The 20,813-nt window shown below is 37.9% G+C and overlaps 1 protein-coding gene across 1 annotated transcript in view; it reads left to right on the top strand.

Annotated features, from left to right (window-relative positions):
* The window catches only part of CTNND2 (catenin delta 2), a 1,648,910-nt gene that overhangs the window by 1,377,179 nt on the left and 250,918 nt on the right, over window positions 1–20,813 (top strand). Inside the window, exon 14 of the mRNA XM_053714511.1 lies at window positions 18,546–18,719. Coding sequence (XP_053570486.1) covers window positions 18,546–18,719 — 174 coding nt within the window. The remainder of the gene's footprint in view (window positions 1–18,545; window positions 18,720–20,813) is intronic.

Raw genomic sequence — 20,813 nt, 5'->3', positions numbered from 1 at the left:
TAGAATTCAATTCTATCAGCCAATAGGAATTAAAAGGGAAAAATTTTTATTGGCTGTCGCAATCAGCCAATAGGATTGAGCTTTCATCCTATTGGCTGATCCAAGCTTAGGATTTTTAGATAGGGTTTTTATTTTGGGGGGTTGGTTGTGTGGGTGGTGGGTTTTACTGTTGGGGGGGTGTTTGTATTTTTTTTTTTTACAGGTAAAAGAGCTGATTTCTTTGGGGCAATGCCTCGCAAAAGGCCCTTTTAAGGGCCATTGGTAGTTTATTGTAGGCTAGGGTTTATTTTTTATTTTTGGGGGGGTCTTTTTTATTTTGATAGGGCTATTATATTAGGTGTAATTCGTTTTTATTTTTGATACTGTGTGGAGTTTTTTTGTAATTTAGTGTTGTTTTTTTTTGTAACTTAGAGTTTATTTTTTTGTAATTTAGTCATTTTTAATTGTAGATTTAAATAATTTGAGTAGGATTAGGTTTTTAAATATGTAATATAGTTAATTTAATTGGTAGTTTAATGTAATTTTAGTATAATAGTTAGGGTAGGTTAATTAATAGTTTAATATAGTTTATTTTAATTCTAAAGATAAGTTTTTTTTTATTTTAAGATAGGGATGAGGTAATTTTAATGTAAAGTTAGCGGGTTGTTAGGTTTAGGGGTTAATAGCTTAATTTAGTTTATGGCGATGTGGGGGGCTGGCGGTTTAGGGGTTAATAGGCTTAGTAAGTGGTAGTGATGTGGGAGGCCAGGGGTTTAGGGGTTAATACGTTTATTTAGTGGCGGTGGGGTCCGGGAGCGGCGGGATAGGGGTTAAACATTTTAATATAGTGGTGGTGTTTAGTGACAGGGTATAAATAAAGCTGGATAAAAGCCGAATAGCAGCAAGATCGATGACTGTTAGTTAACAACAGTCCATTGCTCATCACCCCATACTTGGTGTGGGTCTTTTTGCCGGCTTTTTTTATAAATATGGAGATCGTATTCAGGTCCGCGACCGCGATGTTAGGCGAGCGTATTGGTGCCGGCAAATGCAGTATAGTTGACGGCTTGATAAATAGGCCTCTTTGTTTGATTTCTCTCATGTTTTTGATCATTGGACCCTATAACTGCTCTTTTTAGTAGTATATCCAAAACAAATATTGAAATGTTACACCATAGTCAATGTGACTTAAATATTGTATTCAATATTTACAAAGAATGACACTTTCAAAATATTAGATTCAACTTTTGTTGTAAAATATATTGCTCTATTAAGATGCAGTGGTAAACAAGAATTATATTCCTGAATAGTGATAATATTTAGCTTGTTGTATTCAAGACATGTTGAAAGGGAACATTAAACCAACATGTGGTTTTCTGAACTGTAAATTATAAATCAACAATGTATTACATCTGTTTTCTTAAAGGGACAGTATACCATAAAAATGTTTTCCCCTAATGTGTTTCCAATTACTTTTTTTACCAGCTGCAGAGTGTAACATGTAGGAGATTTGCTTTTTTAAAGCTTATTTGTGTATATGAATTAGCCGATTTTGTGTTTTGAAGCCACAACCTAATAAAATGGGTTGAGCTAGGTATAATCAGATCTCCTTACTTTATCACATTGTGTAATATACATGCTTCTTTATCTTATATCTCTCCATAAACCAATACCCAATACTTGGAGAGAACAATAGAAAATTAATATTTTATTATCTCTTCTAAAACCCACTGGGAGTGTAATTTATTCTACTGGCTGTGTTTACACAGCTTGGCCTTGAGGCCAAAAACTTTCAGGATGGGTGGGGATACCACAGGCTAAATAAACTATTTCAAATGCCAATATAAGGGCAATGGAAATACTTTTAAACATTTTAATACACTCCAGGTAAAGTGAATCATTGGAAACAAATTAAAGGGGAGAACATTTTTGAGTAAACTGTCCCTTTAAATGCTCTGAATAGAATTTGTAATATACGTTCTAAAAAAAAAAAACAATACATGGTTTGCTTTAATCTAGGGAATAGAGGAATGTGTAAATCTTTCATTTGATGCTTCAGTTCCAAAAACCATATATCAATATGTTATTTTCCATTAACAATAGCAGAACTTATTAGCATATTTATTTTTAGATAGATGCCTCAGCAGTATAGAGGGAAGGAAAATGCATACAATAATGAAATGTGCTTCTCAGAACAAAGAATACCATTACGTTCTTTTTGAAGACGATCCATAAAAAAAACATATTTTTAAAACTAATCGGGAATAGGATGGAACAGAAGGTGTTTATATAATCGTAGTGCTATTGTAAAACATTCTTTACTTCTTTATAGCTAAAGATTAAATAAATTGCATGAATTAAAATGCTTTTTATATCCCAATAACAGACATATTAAGTAAGAAAACTTTTGGTTAACATACAAGAAAGAGACAAAAAGATAAGAAATAGATTGGAGGTTTGCCACAAATATAATAAAACGGAAGATAATGAAGCAAGGATTTAGATTTAGTAAAAAACCAAAGGAACTAATGAAATATGTATCCTTAAAGGGCCAGTAAACTTACAAAATATTATTATACAATTCTGCAATATGTGCAGAATTATATAACATTATTTTGTAGGTTTACTGGCCCTTTAACGTATATGTCATGTTGTACTTATTAAAGGGACATGAATCCCAAAATGTTCTTTCGTGATTGAGAAAGAGCAAGTGCTTTAAAAAAACTTTTCAATGTACTTCTATTATCAAATTTGTTTCTTTCACTTAGTATCCTTTGTTATAGGAGCAGCAATGTGCTACAGGGAGCTAGCTGTACATATGGTGAACCAATGACAAGAGACATCTATGTGGAACCACCAATCAGCAGCTAGCTCCCGGTAGTGCATTGCTGCTTCTGAGCCTACCTATGTATGCTTTTCAACAAAGGATACATAAAAAATGAAGCTAATTAGATAATAGAAGTAAATTGGAAAGTTGTTTAAAATTGTATTTTCTAGCTGAATCATGAAAGAAAAATGTTGGATTTAATGTCCCTTTAATTGACAGAGCATGAGAAGTAAGATGGGATTGTCAGACAACATGTTGCACTACACTAAATTAGTCCCTAGTTTAAACACATTTCTGAAAATTACACAATACTATGAGATATGTCTGGCAAAACTTACACTTGTGGGGATGTAGAAGGCACACTGAATATAAGGTAGGCATTTCATTAAATGAAAATAAAATAAATTAAATTGAATTAGTGTATTGTTTCTAAACAGCTGTAAAAATGACAACAAAACAATGGTCATTTGGTATTAAAATGAATGTATGTAATAAAAAATGTGTACATTTAAGATTTTTCAACAATCTTATAGTGGACTTCTTGGAGATATATATATATATATATATATATATATATATATATATATATATATATATATATATATATATATATATATATATATATATATATATATATATATATATATATATATATATATATATAGAAGCATAGAATAAGCTGCAGCACTCCAAATTTCTTTTTGTGTTATTTTATTACAAGCAGTCAGACATAGGCCTACTTTTTATAGGCTAAGAGTGTAGAAAAAACACAGGTGCTGAACATGACTTTAATTGAATTTTAAAGAGACAGTGTTATATGTGACATCAAATATTTTTATATTCTTTTTTATAGCATTGATGCAACAATGTAACATTTTTAAGTGCAATGAATAAAAAAAACAATATAACATATATTTATAAATATTGCATTAGATAAATACTGTGTTGTCATATATACTAGATTATATTTTTGTGATATATTAATTAACAGCAGGTGTGTTACTTTTGGTGTTATTGCTGTCACACTCTCTCATACTGGTCACTGGATGTTCAACATGACACCTCATGCAAAGAACTCTGAGGATCTGAAAAAAAGAATTGTTGCTCTACATAAAGATGGCCTAAGCTATAAGAAGATTGCCAAGACCCTGAAACTGAGCTGAAGCACGGTGGGGAAGACTATACAACAGTTTCACAGGACGGGTTCCACTCAGAACAGGCCTCGCCATGGTCCACCAAAGAAGTTTAGTGCACGTGCTCAGCGTCATATCCAGAGTTTGTCTTTGGGAAATATACATATGAGTGCTGCCAGCTTTGCTTCAGAGGTTGAAGGGGTGGGGGGTCAGCCTGTCAGTGCTCAGACCATACGCCGCACACTGCATCAAATTGGTCTGCATGGCTGTTGTCCCAGAAGGAAGCCTCTTCTAAAGATGATGCACAAGAAAGCCCACAAACAGTTTGCTAAAGACAAGCAGACTAAGGACATGGATTACTGGAACCATGTCCTGTGGTCCAATGAAACCAAGATAAACTTATTTGGTTCAGATGGCGTCAAGCGTGTGTGGCAGCAACCAGGTGAGGAGTACAAAGACAGGTGTGTTTTGCCTACAGTCAATCATGGTGGTGGGAGTGTCATGGTCTGGGCCTGCATGAGTGCTGCCGGCACTGGGGAGCTACAGTTCATTGAGGGAACCATGAATGCCAACATGTATTGTGACATACTGAAGCAGAACATGATCCCCTCACTTCAGAGACTTGGCCGCAGGGCAGTATTCCAACATGATAATGACCCCAAACACCTCCAAGGTGACCACTGCCTTGCTAAAGAAGTTGAGGGTAAAGGTGATGGACTGGCCAAGCATTTCTCCAGACCTAAACCCTATTGAGCATCTGTGGGGCATCCGCAAATGGAAGGTGGGGGAGCGCAAGGTCTCTAACATCCACCAGCTCTGTGATGTCGTCATGGAGGAGTGGAAGAGGACTCCAGTGGCAATTTGTGACGCTTGGGTGAACTCCATGTCCAAGAGGGTTAAAGTAGTGCTGGAAAATAATGGTGGCCACACAAAATATTGACACTTTGGGCCCAATTTGGACATTTCCACTTAGGGGTACTCACTTTTGTTGCCAACGGTTTGGAAATTAATGGCTGTGTGTTGTTATTTTGAGGGGACAGCACATTTACACTATTATACAGGCTGTACACTCAGTACTTACAGTGTAGCAAAGTGTCATGTCTTCAGTGTTGTCACATGAAAAGATATCATTATTATTATTATTATAATTTATTTGCATAGCGCCGCCAAATTCCGTAGCGCTGGGTACAATGATATGGGTATACAATGACAACATTTTGATAAAAATACAAAACATAAAACTAAACAAATCTGGTACAGGAGGAAGAGGGCCCTGCTCCGGAGAGCTCACAGTCTAAAGGTTTAGGGTGCAGAGACATAAGGTTGGGGTAGCTTGTTACATCAGTTGTAGTTGCAGTAGTGATACAGGCAGTTAATGTATTAGTTTGGTTTGGATGAGGGATGGAGGAGATGTGGTATGCCTCTCTGAATAGGTTGGTTTTCAAGGAGCGTCTGAAGCTATACAGGGTTGGTGTCAGTCTTATGGAGTGGGGTATAGAGTTCCAGAGGACAGGAGCAGCACGTGCGAAGTCTTGGAGGTGGGAGTGGGATGTAGAGATAACAGGAGTGGAGAGACGTAGGTCAGAGGTTGGGATGGGGAATATTTCACGATAAGAGAGGAAATATAGTTGGGAGTTAGACTGTTTAGTGCTTTTAAAGTTAGGGTTAAGGTTAGGGTTAATACTTTAAACTGTATTCTGGAGTGTATGGGGAGCCAGTGTAGAGACTGGCAGAGCGGAGTCGCTGATGTAGATTGGTGACTTAGGTGGATGAGTCTAGCTGAAGCATTCATAATAAATTGGAGGGAGGAGAAGCAGTGTTTTGGAAGGCCATTTAAGAGTAGGTTGCAGTAAACAATGCGTGACAAAATGAGGGAATGAATAAGTATTTTTGTCGTTTTTTTGAGTAAGGAAGGGACGAATTCTGGAAATGTTGCGTAGGTGTGAACGACAGGATTTGGTAAGCACTTGTATATGTGGGTTGAATGTGAACTTTGAGTCTAGAGTGACCCCAAGACAGCGAACCTGGGGTGAGGTGTAAGGATAGAGTCTCCAACTGTCAGAGAAATGTCAGGTATTGGATGTCTCGAAGAGGGGGGAAAAAGAAGCATCTCAGTTTTGGACAGATTGAGTTGGAGGTAGTGTGAAGACATCCAAGAGTAAATTGCAGAGAGGCAGAAATCTGGTTAAGTAAAGAGGGAGAGATATCAGGAGAGGAAAGATAGATTTGGGTATCATCAGCATATAAGTGGTACTGGAATCCAAAGGAGGCTATAAGTTTTCCAAGGGAGGATGTAAAGAGAGAGAAAAGCAAGAGACCCAAGACAGAGCCTTGCGGTACTCCAACTGAGAGAGGAATAGGATCACAAGATATGTTGTTAAAGGAAACTGAAAACGAGTGGTTTAAGAGATATGAGGCAAACCAGGAGAGGGCTGTGTCTCAGATGCCAAATTAATGTAGTATTTTTAGGAGTAGAGGATGGTCGACTTTGTCGAAAGCAGTGGATATATCAAGAAGAATTAGTAAGAAGTAGTGGCCTTTTTCTTTAGCTGATAACAGGCCATTTGTTACTTTAGCAAGAGCAGTTTCTGTTGAGTGTTTAGGGAGGAAACCAGATTGTAGTGGATCAAATAAAGAGTTAGTTGTGAGAAATTGAGTTAGCCTATTGTAGACCAGTCGTTCCAATAATTTTGAAGCAAAGGGAAGTAAGGAGACCAGTCGATAGTTAGAAGGAGTATCCGGAAATGTGCCAGCGGTGAGAGATTGGTTAAAAAGATGAGTTAGGGTAGGGGTTAGTGAAGCAGAGAGAGGGAAGAAGTTGTGAAGGAATAGGGTCAAGTGGGCAGGTTGTGATATGAGCCAAGGATAGGAGTACAGAGACTTCTTCCTCTGTTACAGGGGGGAAGTAGCATAGAGTTTTGTTAATAGAAGGGTGGGTAGGATTGCTGGGTTTGAATGGTGTGAGGTGACAATTTCAATTTCCTTATATGGCAGTTTCAGGAATGGGAAAAAAATGCAAACAGCATAGCCTTCTTAGCATAAAAATAGAAAGAGGCATATAGGAAGTGGGGTTTAAATAAATAAATTATTTGGCCTCATGTATGACGCACAATGCAAAATTATTTTTTTTGCCGCTAACAAATCCGGAAATGACGCAAATCGTGTCATGGCAGACGCAACCTTGTGCAAGGAAACCTGTCGTCAACTAAGACGCCGGAAATTACAAATTTGCATCACCAAACGTACCTTTGCGTGAAAAAAATTCTCGCGCCAAGAATGACGCAATAAATATCAGCATTTTGCGACCTTGCAAGCCTAATTTTGCCCACGAAAATTAATGAAAAGCAGTCAATTTGAAAAAAAGACTCTAGGTAAGAAAAAATAACTAACCTAAATATGTTTCACAATTTTGAAACTAATAGTCTGCAAAAGGAAATATACATATACTTGACTCATGGCAAATATACGTACAATACATATGTTTAAAACTTTTTATATTAATACATAAAGTGCCAAACCATAGCTGAGAGTGTCTTAAAGGATTACTTTCTGTTATTAATTTTTAAGCTAAACAACTAACATATTAAAGTTACTAAACCTTAATTAAAACCTACTGACTATATTTCTCCAAAACGAAGTTTCATAACGTTCTAAAAGTTATATCTTTTATTCGCCGATGATGTCACGTTATCTGCCCACTATTTTCAGCACTGAGTGTTCAAAATACTGAAACCAATAACTTTGTGTTTAAAGCGCCATTTTGAAACCTAGGTATTGTAAACGGATTGGTACAGAGCAAAGGATACCCACGGAGTGGGTTTGGAAAACAATTAAATTTGCAGACAAGATTTCTGATATACGGTAGAGATATGTTAATGAAATGCTATTGATAAAAAGCTTATTTGGGGTAGTTAGTTAGTAACAGGCATAGAAAATATTTACTTACAGTGGCCCTTTAAGTAATGAAAACATACTTACCGAAAGACACCCATACACATATAGCAGATAGCCAAACCAGTACTGAAACAGTATCAGTAGAGGTAATGGAATATGAGAGTATATTGTCAATCTGAAAAGGGAGGTAAAAGATGAATCTCTACGACCGATAACAGAGAACCATTGAAAAGATTTCCCGTGAGGAAAACCATAAAATCAATAGGCGATACTCCCTTCACATCCCTCTGACAAACACTGTACTCTGAGAGGAATTGGTCTTCAGAATGCTTAGAAGCGCATATCACAGAAGAAAATCAAGCAAAAACTTTCTTCACCACCTCCATAGGGAGGCAAAGTTTGTAAAACTGAATTGTGGGTGTGGTGAGGGGTGTATTTATAGGCATTTTGAGGTTTGGGAAACTTTGCCCCTCCTGGTAGGATTGTATATCCCATTCGTCACTAGCTCATGGACTCTTGCCAAAGAAATGTATATGTGTATTTAAAGGGACATGAAATTAAATTATTATAGAGAATACAATTTTAAAAATGTTTCCAATTTTCTTCTATGATCAAATTTGCTTCATTCTCTTGTTATTATTTGTTTTAGAGATATCTAGATAGGTAGCGTGCACTGGTTTGGAGCACTACATGACAGGAAATATTGCTGCCTTCTAGTGTTCTTGCAAAACTGCAGCCATATAGTGCTGCAGACACGTGCACACTTTTGAGCTTACCTTCATGCTGTTCAACAAAGGATAACATGAAAACAAAGAGAATGTAATAATGGAAGTAAACTGAAAAGTTGGTTAAAATTGTATGTTCTATCTGAATCCTAAAAGAAAAATGGTGGGTTTTATGACCCTTTAAAAATGTTTTTATTTTTTTATTCATCATTTTTATGTTTACAGAGTATGGCCTCTAGTTATCAAGCTGTCAACCACAAATACGCTGGAATTCCGCAGCGTATTTGTGGCGAGGCTGATTCGCCTTAGTTATCAACCCCTACTGCCCAGCAAAAGTAGAATATAGTGACGTAAGCTTCGATCCGCCGGACTCAGCCCGACACAGATCGATGGTTACGTCACTACAGATGTTCCGAACGCAAGTTTGGCACAATCTGACTACTTTTGGTAGTTATCAAACTACTACCAGGTACGCTCGCCACTATTCCGGGCCAGCGTACCTGGATTTCAATCCGCCGCCCTGGAGGCGGTGGATCCCATAGGAATCAATGGGAGTCTGACCATAGCGAAAGCTCATGTTCACTGCTGCCCGATATCCCATTGATTCCTATGGGAAACGTCTGCACCTAACACCCTAACATGTACCCCGAGTCTAAACACCCCTAATCTGTCCCCCCCGACACCGCCGCGCCTAAATAAATTTGTTACCCCCTAAACCGCCGCTCCCGGACCCCGCCGTGACTATATTAAACATGTTAACCCTAAACTGCCACTCCCTGACCCCACCGCCACCTACATTATACATATTAACCCCTAATCTGCCGCCCCCTATACCGCTGCCACCTACCATAAACTTATTAACCCCTATCCTGCAGATCCCGGACCCGGCCGCAACTAAATACATTTTTTAACCCCTAAACCGCCGCTCCCGGACCCCGCCGCCACCTATATTAAAATTATTAACCCTATCCTGCCCCCCTATACCGCTGCTACCTATATTAAAATAATTAACCCCTATCCTGCCCCCTATACCGCCACCACCTATGTTAAAATTATTAACCCCGAAACCTAAGTCTAACACTAGCCCTAACCCCCCTAACTTAAATATTATTTTAATAAATCTAAATAATATTACTGTATTAACTAAATTAATCCTATTAAAACTAAATACTTACCTGTAAAATAAACCCTAAGATAGCTACAATTATAACTAATAATTACATTGTAGCTATCTTAGGATTTATTTTTATTTTACAGGCAACTTTGTCAATTTATTTTAACTAGGTACAATAGTTATTAAATAGTTATTAACTATTTAATACCTACCTAATAAATTAAGTAGAAAATTAACCTGTAAAATAACAACCTAACCTAAGTTACAATTAAACCTAACACTACACTATCATTAAATAAATTATAATAAATTACCTACAATTACCTAAAATTAAATTAAATTACATAAACTAACAATAGTACAAAAAAACAAACCACTAAAAACTAAAAAAATAAAATAAAAAAGAATTCCAAGAAAGATTTTAAACTAAATACATCCTAATCTAGCCCCCTAATAATATAATTAAAGCCCCCCAAACTACAAAATGCCCTACCTCTATTCTAAATTACCAAGTAGCCAGCTCTTTACCAGCCCTTAAAAGGGCTTTTTAGCGGGGCATTGCCCCAAATGTAAATACAGCTCTTTTACCTGTAAAAAAAAAATACACAACCCCCCCAACATTAAAACCCACCACCCACATAATCCCCTACTCTAACCCACCCAAACTCCCCTTAAAAAATCTAAACGGCTAACACCCCCTTAAAGATCATCCTACTCATGAGCGGTCTTTCACTCCAATCTGGCGGAAATCTTCAATCCAAGGGAGCGCAGAGGAGGTCCTATCTTATTATCCGGTAGATGTCATCATCCAGGCGGCGTCTTCAATCATCATCCATCCCGGAGCGGAGGGGAGCCATCTTCAAAGGTAGCCGACGCGGAGCCAATCCTCTTACTAAACCGACAACTGAACGACGAATGAAGGTTCCTTTTATGGGACGACATCCAAGATGGGCTCCCTTGATTCCGATTGGCTGTATAGGATTCTATCAGCCAATCGGAATTTATAGGTAGGAAAAATCTGATGGGCTGATTCAATCCAACCAATCAGATAGAAGTTCAATCCGATTGCCTGATCCCAATCCAGCGCAATCGGATTGAGCACACATTCTATTGGGTGATCGGAACAGCCAATAGAATGCAAGCTCAATCCTAATTGGCTGATTGGATCAGCCAATCGGATTTGAACTTCAATCTGATTGGCTGATTGAATCAGCCAATCAGGATTTTTCCTACCTTATATTCCGATTGGCTGATAGAATCCTATCAGCCAATCGGAATTTGAGGGACGCCATCTTGGATGACGTCCCTTAAAGGAACCTTCATTCGTCGGTCAGTCATCGGTTGAAGAGGATGGCTCTGCGTCGGCTCATTTCAAGATGGCTCCGCTCCGGATGGATGAAGATTGAAGACACCGCCTGGATGAAGACTTCTACCGGATGAAGGATCTCCTCTGCGCACCTTGGATGAAGATTTCGGCCCGGTTGGGTGTAGACGGCTCAAGGTAGGATGATCTTCAGGGGGTTAGCATTATGTTTTTTTAAGGGGGTTTGGGTGGGTTAGAGTAGGGGTATGTGGGTGGTGGGTTTTAATGTTGGGGGGGTTGTTTTTTACAGGTAAAAGAGCTGATTACTTTGGGGCAATGCCCCGCAAAAAGCCCTTTTAAGGGCTAGTAAAAGAGCTGGTTACTTGGTAATTTAGAATAGGGTAGGGCATTTTTTTTTATTTTGGGGGGCTTTATTATTTTATTAGGGGGCTTAGATTAGGTGTAATTAGTTTAAACTTCTTGTAATTCTTTTTTATTTTCTTTAATTTGGTGTTTTTTTTTTTTGTACTATAGTTTAGTTTATTTAATTTAATTTAATTTTAGCTAATTGTAGTTAATTTATTTAATTTATTTAATGGTAGTGTAGTGTTAGGTGTAATTGTAACTTAGGTTAGTTTTTTATTTTACAGGTAAATTTCTCTTTATTTTAGCTAGGTAAGCTATGAAATAGTTAATAACTATTTAATAGCTATTGGACCTAGTTAAAATAAATTGAAAGTTGCCTTAAAATAAAAATAAATCCTAAGATAGCTACAATATAATTATTATTTATATTGTAGCTATATTAGGGTTTATTTTACAGGTAAGCATTAGTTTTAAATAGGATTATTTAGTTAATAATAGAAATATTATTTAGATTTATTTAATTAATATTTAAGTAAAGGGGGCATTAGGGTTAGTGGTTAGACTTAGGTTTAGGGGTTAATAACGTTATTATAGGGCGGCGGTAATAGGGGGGGCAGGATAGGGGTTAATAGGTATAATGTAGGTGGCGGTGGGCTCCGGGGAGCGGCGGTTTAGGGGTTAATACATTTATTATAGTTGCGGTGGGCTCCGGGAGCGGCGGTTTAGGGGTTAATACATTTATTATAGTTGCGGTGGGCTCCGGGAGGCGGCGGTTTAGGGGTTAATATGTATAGAGTAGCTTGCGGTGGGCTCCGGGAGCGGCGGTTTAGGGGGTAATAACTTTATTTAGTTACGGCGGTGTAGGGGGGACAGATTAGTGGTGTTTAGACTCTGGGTACATGTGTAGGGTGTTAGGTGCAGGAATCAATGGGATGTCTGTCAGCAGCGAACTTGTACTTTCGCTATGGTCAGACTCCCATTGATTCCTATGGGATCCCGCCGCCTCCAGGCTGGCGCTTTGAAAACCAGGTACGCTGGGCCGTAAAAGTGCCGAGCGTACCTGCTAGTTTTTTGATAACTAGCAAAAGTAGTGAGATTGTGCCGCACTTGTGTGCGGAACATCTGGAGTGACGTAAGAATCGATCTGTGTCGGACTGAGTCCGGCGGATCGAAGTTTACGTCTCAAAATTCTACTTTTGCCGGGTCTCGAGCCTTTGATAACTAAGGTGAATCAGCCTCGCCACAAATACGCTGCGTAATTCCAGTGTATTTGAGGTTGACGGCTTGATAACTAGGCCCCTATGTGTATGTATATAGAGAGAGAGAGAGAGAGAGAGAGAGAGAGAGAGAGAGAGAGAAAATAACTCATTGTGTAAACCATTTACAAATCTAAACAAGTCAGAAGACTTGCTTTAAACCCAGAAACTCTCTGACTACACTGTTTCCAATGCAGCAAAGGAATCTGGGTAAGATATGCAAATGAGGTTCACAATGACTCACCTTTTTACTTTTAGCCTGCTTTTTAAGACAGACTTCCCTTTATGCCATAGCACTGCTGCATTACACAGCTTTAATGCTTAGCTAGGGTTAGTACAGTGATTTAGACCAATCCCAGGACAGCTGTTTCGTGGTTATTGCCACTCATCAGCTGGGAGTAGGTTAAATCACTGCTTGGTAAAGTTCATTTTAATTGTTGTTGAATTTCCCCCAAAAATGAACTTTACCAAGCAGTGATTTAACCTACTCCCAGCTGATGAGTGGCAATAACCACAAAACAGCTGTCCTGGGAAATCTTCATCTATCCAGCCAGAAGAGGACATCCAGACCGGTAGAAGACTTCATCCAGGCGGCATCTTCTATCTTCATCCTTCCGGAGCGGAGCGGGTCCATCTTCAAGACATCCAACGTGGAGCATCCTCTTCATCCGACGGCCGACGACTGAATGACTGGTCCTTTAAGTGACGTCATCCAAGATGGCGTCCCTTGAATTCTGATTGGCTGATAGAATTAAGGTAGGAAAATTAAGGTAATAGGATTGACCTCGCATTCTATTGGCTGATTGGAACAGCCAATAGAATGCAAGCTCAATCCTATTGGCTGATTGGATTTTTCCTACCTTAATTCCGATCGGCTGATAGAATTCTGTCAGCCAATCGGCATTCAAGGGACGCCATCTTGGATGACATCACCTAAAAGGACCAGTCATTCAGTCGACGGCCGTCGGATGAAGAGAATGCTCCGCGTCTGATGTCTTGAAGATGGACCCGCTCCGCTCCGGAAGGATGAAGATAGAAGATGCCGCCTGGATGAAGCCTTCTACCGGTCTGGATGTCCTCTTCTGGCTGGATAGGATGCCTCCTGGATGAAGCCTTCTGCCTTCTAAGCTAGTATTAGTTATATTGTAGCTAGCTTAAGGTTTATTTTATCAGTAAGCATTTAGTTTTAAATAGGAATAATTTATTTAATTATGGTAAATTTATTTTGTTTAATTTAAATTATATTTAAGTTAGGGAGGGGGTTAGACTTAGGTTTAGACTTAGGTTTAGGGGTTAATAAATTTAATATAGTAGCGGCGATGTTGGGGTCGGAAGATTAGGGGTTAATAAATGTAGGTAGGTGTTGACTATGTTAGGGACGGCAGATTAGGGGTTAATAAAAATTAACTAGTGTTTGCGAGGCGGGAGTGCGGCGGTTTAGGGGTTAATACATTTATTAAAGTGGCGGCGATGTCCGGTTCGGCAGATTAGGGGTTAAACATTTATTTAAGTGTTTCTAATGTGGGGGGGGGGGCTCGGTTTAGGGGTTAATAGGTAGTTTATGGGTGTCTGGACAGGAGAGGGTCTACCGATCACTTTTGTAGGCGATCGTAATACCGGCATTAGGCAAATCCCATGTAAAAGATAGGATACGCAATTGACGTAAGGGGATTTGCGGTAAGCTAAAAGCGTGGAAAAAAAGTGAGCGGTAGACCCTTTCCTGCCTGACTCGTAATACCAGCGGGCGTTAAAAAGCAGCGTTGGGACCCCTCAACGCTGCTTTTTGAGGCTAACGCAAGACTCCTAATCTAGCCGTAAGTTTGTACAGCTATTTTTTTTGTCACATTTTCTAAAGCAATTTAGCAAAATTCATAAATGCTGCTTTCTTTTCTCTTGCTATGCTTTGTAGATCATGTGTACCTTCTTATAATGGGAACCTGCTGCTGTATTATTTTTTGAAGACAGGCATTTTGAGTTTTCCTTAGTTTGGATCACAGCTAGGGCCTGTCAGCTGAACAGCTAATTCAGTTTTGATTAAGAGAGAATACATAGAAGAAAAGGGATAACTATTTTTGAGAAAACATTATAACCAGGGTGCTAAGAAAGCGTATTATGAGATTAAATCTTGAGATGTGCAACGTCTGTTAAACCCCCCTTTCATCCAAAGGGTCCCGCAAATTTTTAGATAGATTTCAATTGAATAAATAATACAGAGAAGAGTGTGTAATGTTTGATCTTTAAAATTCTGCATACAAAGCAATGGAAACAAGTAATCAAATAATAATGTGACACTGCCTAAGTATATAAGTACTGTATAATAAACAAATGCCTGTAAAAAACACAGTATGGCTACCCTGAAGTTAGAGGTCAGTTCCAATATACCTCTCAGATAAATAAATAAACAAAAGGAAATGAGGGAGCTCTAGTGAAAGCTGATGTGGAGAGGGGTGATAAAAAAGGTGTTATGTTACTTGCAAGAGTAGAAGCAAAGAAAATATATGAGAATAGATATATGAAAATAAATACTATTTAATCTTAAAAAACATATAAAATCAGTTAAAAATTACATATTAGTAAATAAATAGATGCACAATAACCACCGGTGGTATAAATAAAATAATATGAAAAAAGTTGATGCAGAACAAAATCTGATAAAAAGAAAAAAATATAATGAAAAAAATTGATGAGAAAAATGATGAAAAAAAAAATAAAATATATATATAATATATATATGTCAATGAAAATAAAAGTTGATAAGTCTCTTGGATGAAGGAGCAAACACAATGAGATAGTGAGTCTAAGGCGGGATAAACAAACAATGTAAAGTTTATGCAAATTTTGCAACTCTGCCCAAAATGAGGCACGACTCACCCAGAATTCGAAGCAGATGAAATAATGCTTCTCTGTGTATTTAACTCCAGCTCTCCGAACTTCACGTCTAGACCCCTTGAGTATGTGGTTACCTTCGGAATAGGCTGTGCCGCTCCAAGATGTATTGTAATGGATCTCCGTTCCACGGCGTGTAGGCGGTCACGTGACAATTCGCTGGCCAATCAGAGGCACGGATTACCGGGTGGTCTGTGTCTTCGATATGTAGCGGTTGCAAGTTGCAAAAGAAAGTGGTATTAGTAACGGACCATAAGTAACTATGTTACACTTCCGCCAGGACAGTATTAGTGGATTAAGAAAATGATGTTACAGAGCGCTCTGTGTATCGTTGTCAATGTTGATTCCAAACAATCCAGGTAGTGCATATGGATAAGATGTAAAAATAAACGTGTTTCAGCTGTTGTAGCCTTTATCAAGATCAAGGGTCTTGATAAAGGCTACAACAGCTGATGATCTTACACCTTATCCATTTGCACTACCTGGATAAGTAAAAATGAGTGTATAATGTCCCTTTAAGCCAGCCACTAACTATCAAGGTGTCCCAACATTGATTGGTCCTAACACTGCAATGCGCTGCCTTTTTGGGCTGAAACATTACGGCTTTAACTATGCATTTAAGAATGAGCCTCTCTGGCTTTATACACACTTCCAATGTACTATAATGAGAGCATTTGAGTAACTGGGTGGGGGTGCTATAAACCAAGAAGATGGTTAGTCTTCCTATAAATACAAATCCATATGGTTCAGCACACCTTCCAAAATTATTTTTATTTTTATGACTTCTTAGCCAACAAAACCAAATAATTACACAAAGTAGAATATATAATATGGCCATAGTAAGAATGAAGAAAAATTCAGTTCCACACTCCGTGTATAAAATTCAATATTTTATTTCCAAAAAATTAAAATTGACTTTAAAGAATTGTGACAGCCTGCCACATTTGAAGAGAGGAAAGCGCAGCACACGGGCTTACGCGTTTCGGCAGATTGCCGTAATCATAGCCTGGGTGTGTGTGTACCCTCCTTGCCTTTAAGAACCATTAAAATGTTGCTGATAGGATAAAAAGCGCTTATCCCTCCCTCTGATTAGAAGCACCTAAGGGATACTTAACAATAGGATTTAACTTTTTGTATAATCAATGACTTCCTATGTAAATTACATTTTGGTATCTAAGAGAACTGTGACAAGTTAACATTTTTTCTTCTTTCTCTTATGTCCCTGAAACTTAGGGTGTATTTAGAAGGGGAAAGGTAGACATCTTATTGTTTTCTTATTGGGGGAAGGGAAGAAAAGGGGAGGAGGGAAGGATTTGGAGGGGAAAGGAAAATACTCTATTAGTTGTTAAAAGATGTATAGCATATAAGTATTGAGTTTCATGGGTTTGGGGGGGGGGGGGGGGTTAGATATCATTAAACTTTACTAAGGCCCTGTATATCAGGGGACCAATTATGATTAACCCCTTACTAACCTGTACTTATATTTAAGGTTTAACTAGAAACTCTGAGTGAAAAAGATGATACTTGACAGAAGTTGTAACTTAAATATATTATATAGGCTGTTGGTGTATATGTGATCACAACAATATTATATATAGATATCTTATTCCCAATAGTTTATAATATCGTATCTGGAATTCAGACCTTCTGGAAATCTAGTTCTAAGTCTGAGTATCCAGAACATCTCCCTTTTTGCCAAAAGTTTATCTAAATCTCCTTCCCTTTCAGGAATTTTCACTTCTTCTATGGCACACCATTTGAGTGTATTAATTTCACCATTATGGTTTTTAGTAAAGTGCCGCACCAGGGGTGTTTGAGATTTGCCTCTCGTGATGGTAGATATATGTTTCCGTACTATATTTGCAACTTGTGAAAACTGAGCACTATAATTGGTGACAAATGTCACTCCCTTATAGTCACCCCTTTGCTTCATTTTCCCCCAAGGAGAGTCACTCTAGCCTTAGGTTCAACCTGCATTCAGGCTTGTTTAATTGTTTTGTTTGCATAACCTCTTTCTTTTAATCTTTGTTCTAAAGCAGCTGCCTCCTGATGGTAATCTCCATCGTTTGAACAATTTCTTTTCAGGCGAATAAATTCGCCTTTTGCAACTGCTGCTGCCGTATGTCTTGGGTGGCAACTTTTGCCATGTAGTAGTTTGTTTCCACTAATAGGTTTCCTATAAACCCTCGTAGTAGCTTTATACACACTTCCAATGTACTATAATGAGAGCACTTGAGTAACTGGGTGGGGGTGCTATAAACCAAGAAGATGGTTAGTCTTCCTATAAATACAAATCCATATGGTTCAGCACACCTTACAAAATTATTTTTATTACTTCTTAGCCAACAAAACCAAATAATTACACAAAGTAGAATATATAATATGGCCATAGTATGTAAGATGCCAATTTTAATATATGAGTGGTGATTTTTTTATATGAGTTGTTGATTTTTGCAATATTATAATATAGAAGTGGATTTGCGCCAATATTCTATTTTGTGTCATTATTTGGTTTTGTCAACGTTGGGACTACCTTGTAAGTTGATGACTAGCTTAAACAAAATATGACCATAGTGTGTAACTAAGATCCCAATTTTAATATATGAGTATAGGTGATTTTTGCAATATTATAATATAGAAGTGGAGTGTGCACTAATATTCTATTTTGTGTGTATATATATATATATATATACACACACACGTTTAAAGTAGGGCTCCAGAAACTCAGAAGCCAGGGAGCCACTGGCTCCTAGAATTCTACTCCTGGCTCCTAACTTTTTGGACTATTCTCCATATATCTATATACAAATATAACTGTCTAGCTCCAAAATGTATTTCTTGCTCCTAAATATTCTTGCTGGCTCTTCAATTTTAAAACAGATTTGTCGGCCTCTGTCTTAAAAATCGGATAAAAACTTGGCCTTAGATATATATTTTTTTTTACTATGAATCAGTGTCATTATGTGCCTTTATTTCATTTACTGCTACATACATGAAACACTTAAAAAAAAAAAAAAAAAAAAAGCACAACTTTGAACTTTCATTTTGTTCTTTTTTAACAGTGGGTTGGAGTGGGACCGCTACCTGATTGTGCAGACCCACCAAAAGGAATTCAGATGCTATGGCATCCCTCAATAGTCAAACCCTACCTCACACTTCTTTCAGAGTGCTCAAACCCAGACACACTGGAGGGAGCAGCAGGGGCACTACAAAACCTGGCTGCAGGGAGCTGGAAGGTAAGTGCTTCTTTGTATTTCCTACCCTTGACCCATAGAAATTCTGTAGTATTGTATGTGTCAGCATTTTTTTTATTGAAACAGAACCAATAATATAGCATCCTCCACAAAGAACTCAATAACATATGCACCAAACAATTGTGATACGCAGATCACTTGTATAATGTCAGAGTTTAAAATAGTTGTTACACGCAGATTACTAAGGTTAGGTGCTATTACATATCTGCAAGCATGCATATTAGCCTCTGACAAAATGCTACTACAAAATATTTATATTGAATTGCAGAAAGTGGGGAAGTAGCTTGCTGCTTGTGTCTTATGTAAAGCGACCCCTGCGTTTATATAGAGAATAGCCCAAATATAATTTTAAAGGGACATGATACCCAACATTTTTATTTTGTGATTAAGATAAAACATACAATATCAAACAACTCTCCAATTTTCTTTTATTATAAATTTAGCTTCTTTCTCTTGTTATCCTTTGTTGAAGGAGCTAGGGAGCTAGATAAGCACATTGAGTGAGACAATGACAATATATATATATATATATATATATATATATATATATATATATATATATATATAATATATATATATATATATATATATATTGAAATAACAAGAGTACTGCATTGAGCAATGATACTTTTCTATTGAACTAACTATACATTTATAAGATGACAAGCTTTCGGAAGAATTTCTTCCTTTCTCAAGTTTGAAGCAATACTGACCAATTCAATGGAATTTACAGATTATATCTTAAAACACAGGATGGCTAAAAAAGGACAGAAAGTGTTACAGAGGTCTGCCTTTGTCACCTAAGCCCCCTCATGATTTTTATGACACCCCCCTCCTCTCCCTGCACTCAGGTCTCTGTAACACTTAAAAAGTATCATTGCTCAATGCAATACTCTTGTTATTTTGATAACTAAATCTCTGGACTAACACGGCTACTCCAATCAATGTATGTATATATATATATATATATATATATATATATATATATATATATATATATATATATATATATATATATATATATATGTATACAGGGAGTGCAGAATTATTAATCAAATGAGTATTTTGACCACATCATCCTCTTTATGCATGTTGTCTTACTCCAAGCTGTATAGGCTCGAAAGCCTACTACCAATTAAGCATATTAGGTGATGTGCATCTCTGTAATGAGAAGGGGTGTGGTCTAATGACATAAACACCCTATATCAGGTGTGCATAATTATTAGGCAACTTCCTTTCCTTTGGCAAAATGGGTCAAAAGCAGGACTTGACCGGCTCAGAAAAGTAAAAAATAGTGAGATATCTTGCAGAGGGATGCAGCACTCTTAAAATTGCAAAGCTTCTGAAGCGTGATCATCGAACAATCAAGCGTTTCATTCAAAATATTTAACAGGGTCGCAAGAAGCGTGTGGAAAAACCAAGGCGCAAAATAACTGCCCATGAACTGAGAAAAGTCAAGCGTGCAGCTGCCAAGATGCCACTTGCCACCAGTTTGGCCATATTTCAGAGCTGCAACATCACTGGAGTGCCCAAAAGCACAAGGTGTGCAATACTCAGAGACATGGCCAAGGTAAGAAAGGCTGAAAGACGACCACCACTGAACAAGTCACACAAGCTGAAACGTCAAGACTGGGCCAAGAAATATCTCAAGACTGATTTTTCTAAGGTTTTATGGACTGATGAAATGAGAGTGAGTCTTGATGGGCCAGATGGATGGGCCCGTGGCTGGATTGGTAAAGGGCAGAGAGCTCCAGTCCGACTCAGACGCCAGCAAGGTGGAGGTGGAGTACTGGTTTGGGCTGGTATCATCAAAGATGAGCTTGTGGGGCCTTTTCGGGTTGAGGATGGAGTCAAGCTCAACTCCCAGTCCTACTGCCAGTTTCTGGAAGACACCTTCTTCAAGCAGTGGTACAGGAAGAAGTCTGCATTCTTCAAGAAAAACATGATTTTCATGCAGGACAATGCTCCATCACACGCGTCCAAGTACTCAACAGCGTGGCTGGCAAGAAAGGGTATAAAAGAAGAAAATCTAATGACATGGCCTCCTTGTTCACCTGATCTGAACCCCATTGAGAA

This window comes from Bombina bombina, chromosome 5 (assembly GCF_027579735.1).
Source record: "Bombina bombina isolate aBomBom1 chromosome 5, aBomBom1.pri, whole genome shotgun sequence".
Classification (NCBI taxonomy): domain Eukaryota; kingdom Metazoa; phylum Chordata; class Amphibia; order Anura; family Bombinatoridae; genus Bombina; species Bombina bombina.
The sequence above is the reverse complement of the archived record's forward strand: the minus strand, read 5'-3'. Positions and strand labels throughout refer to the sequence as shown.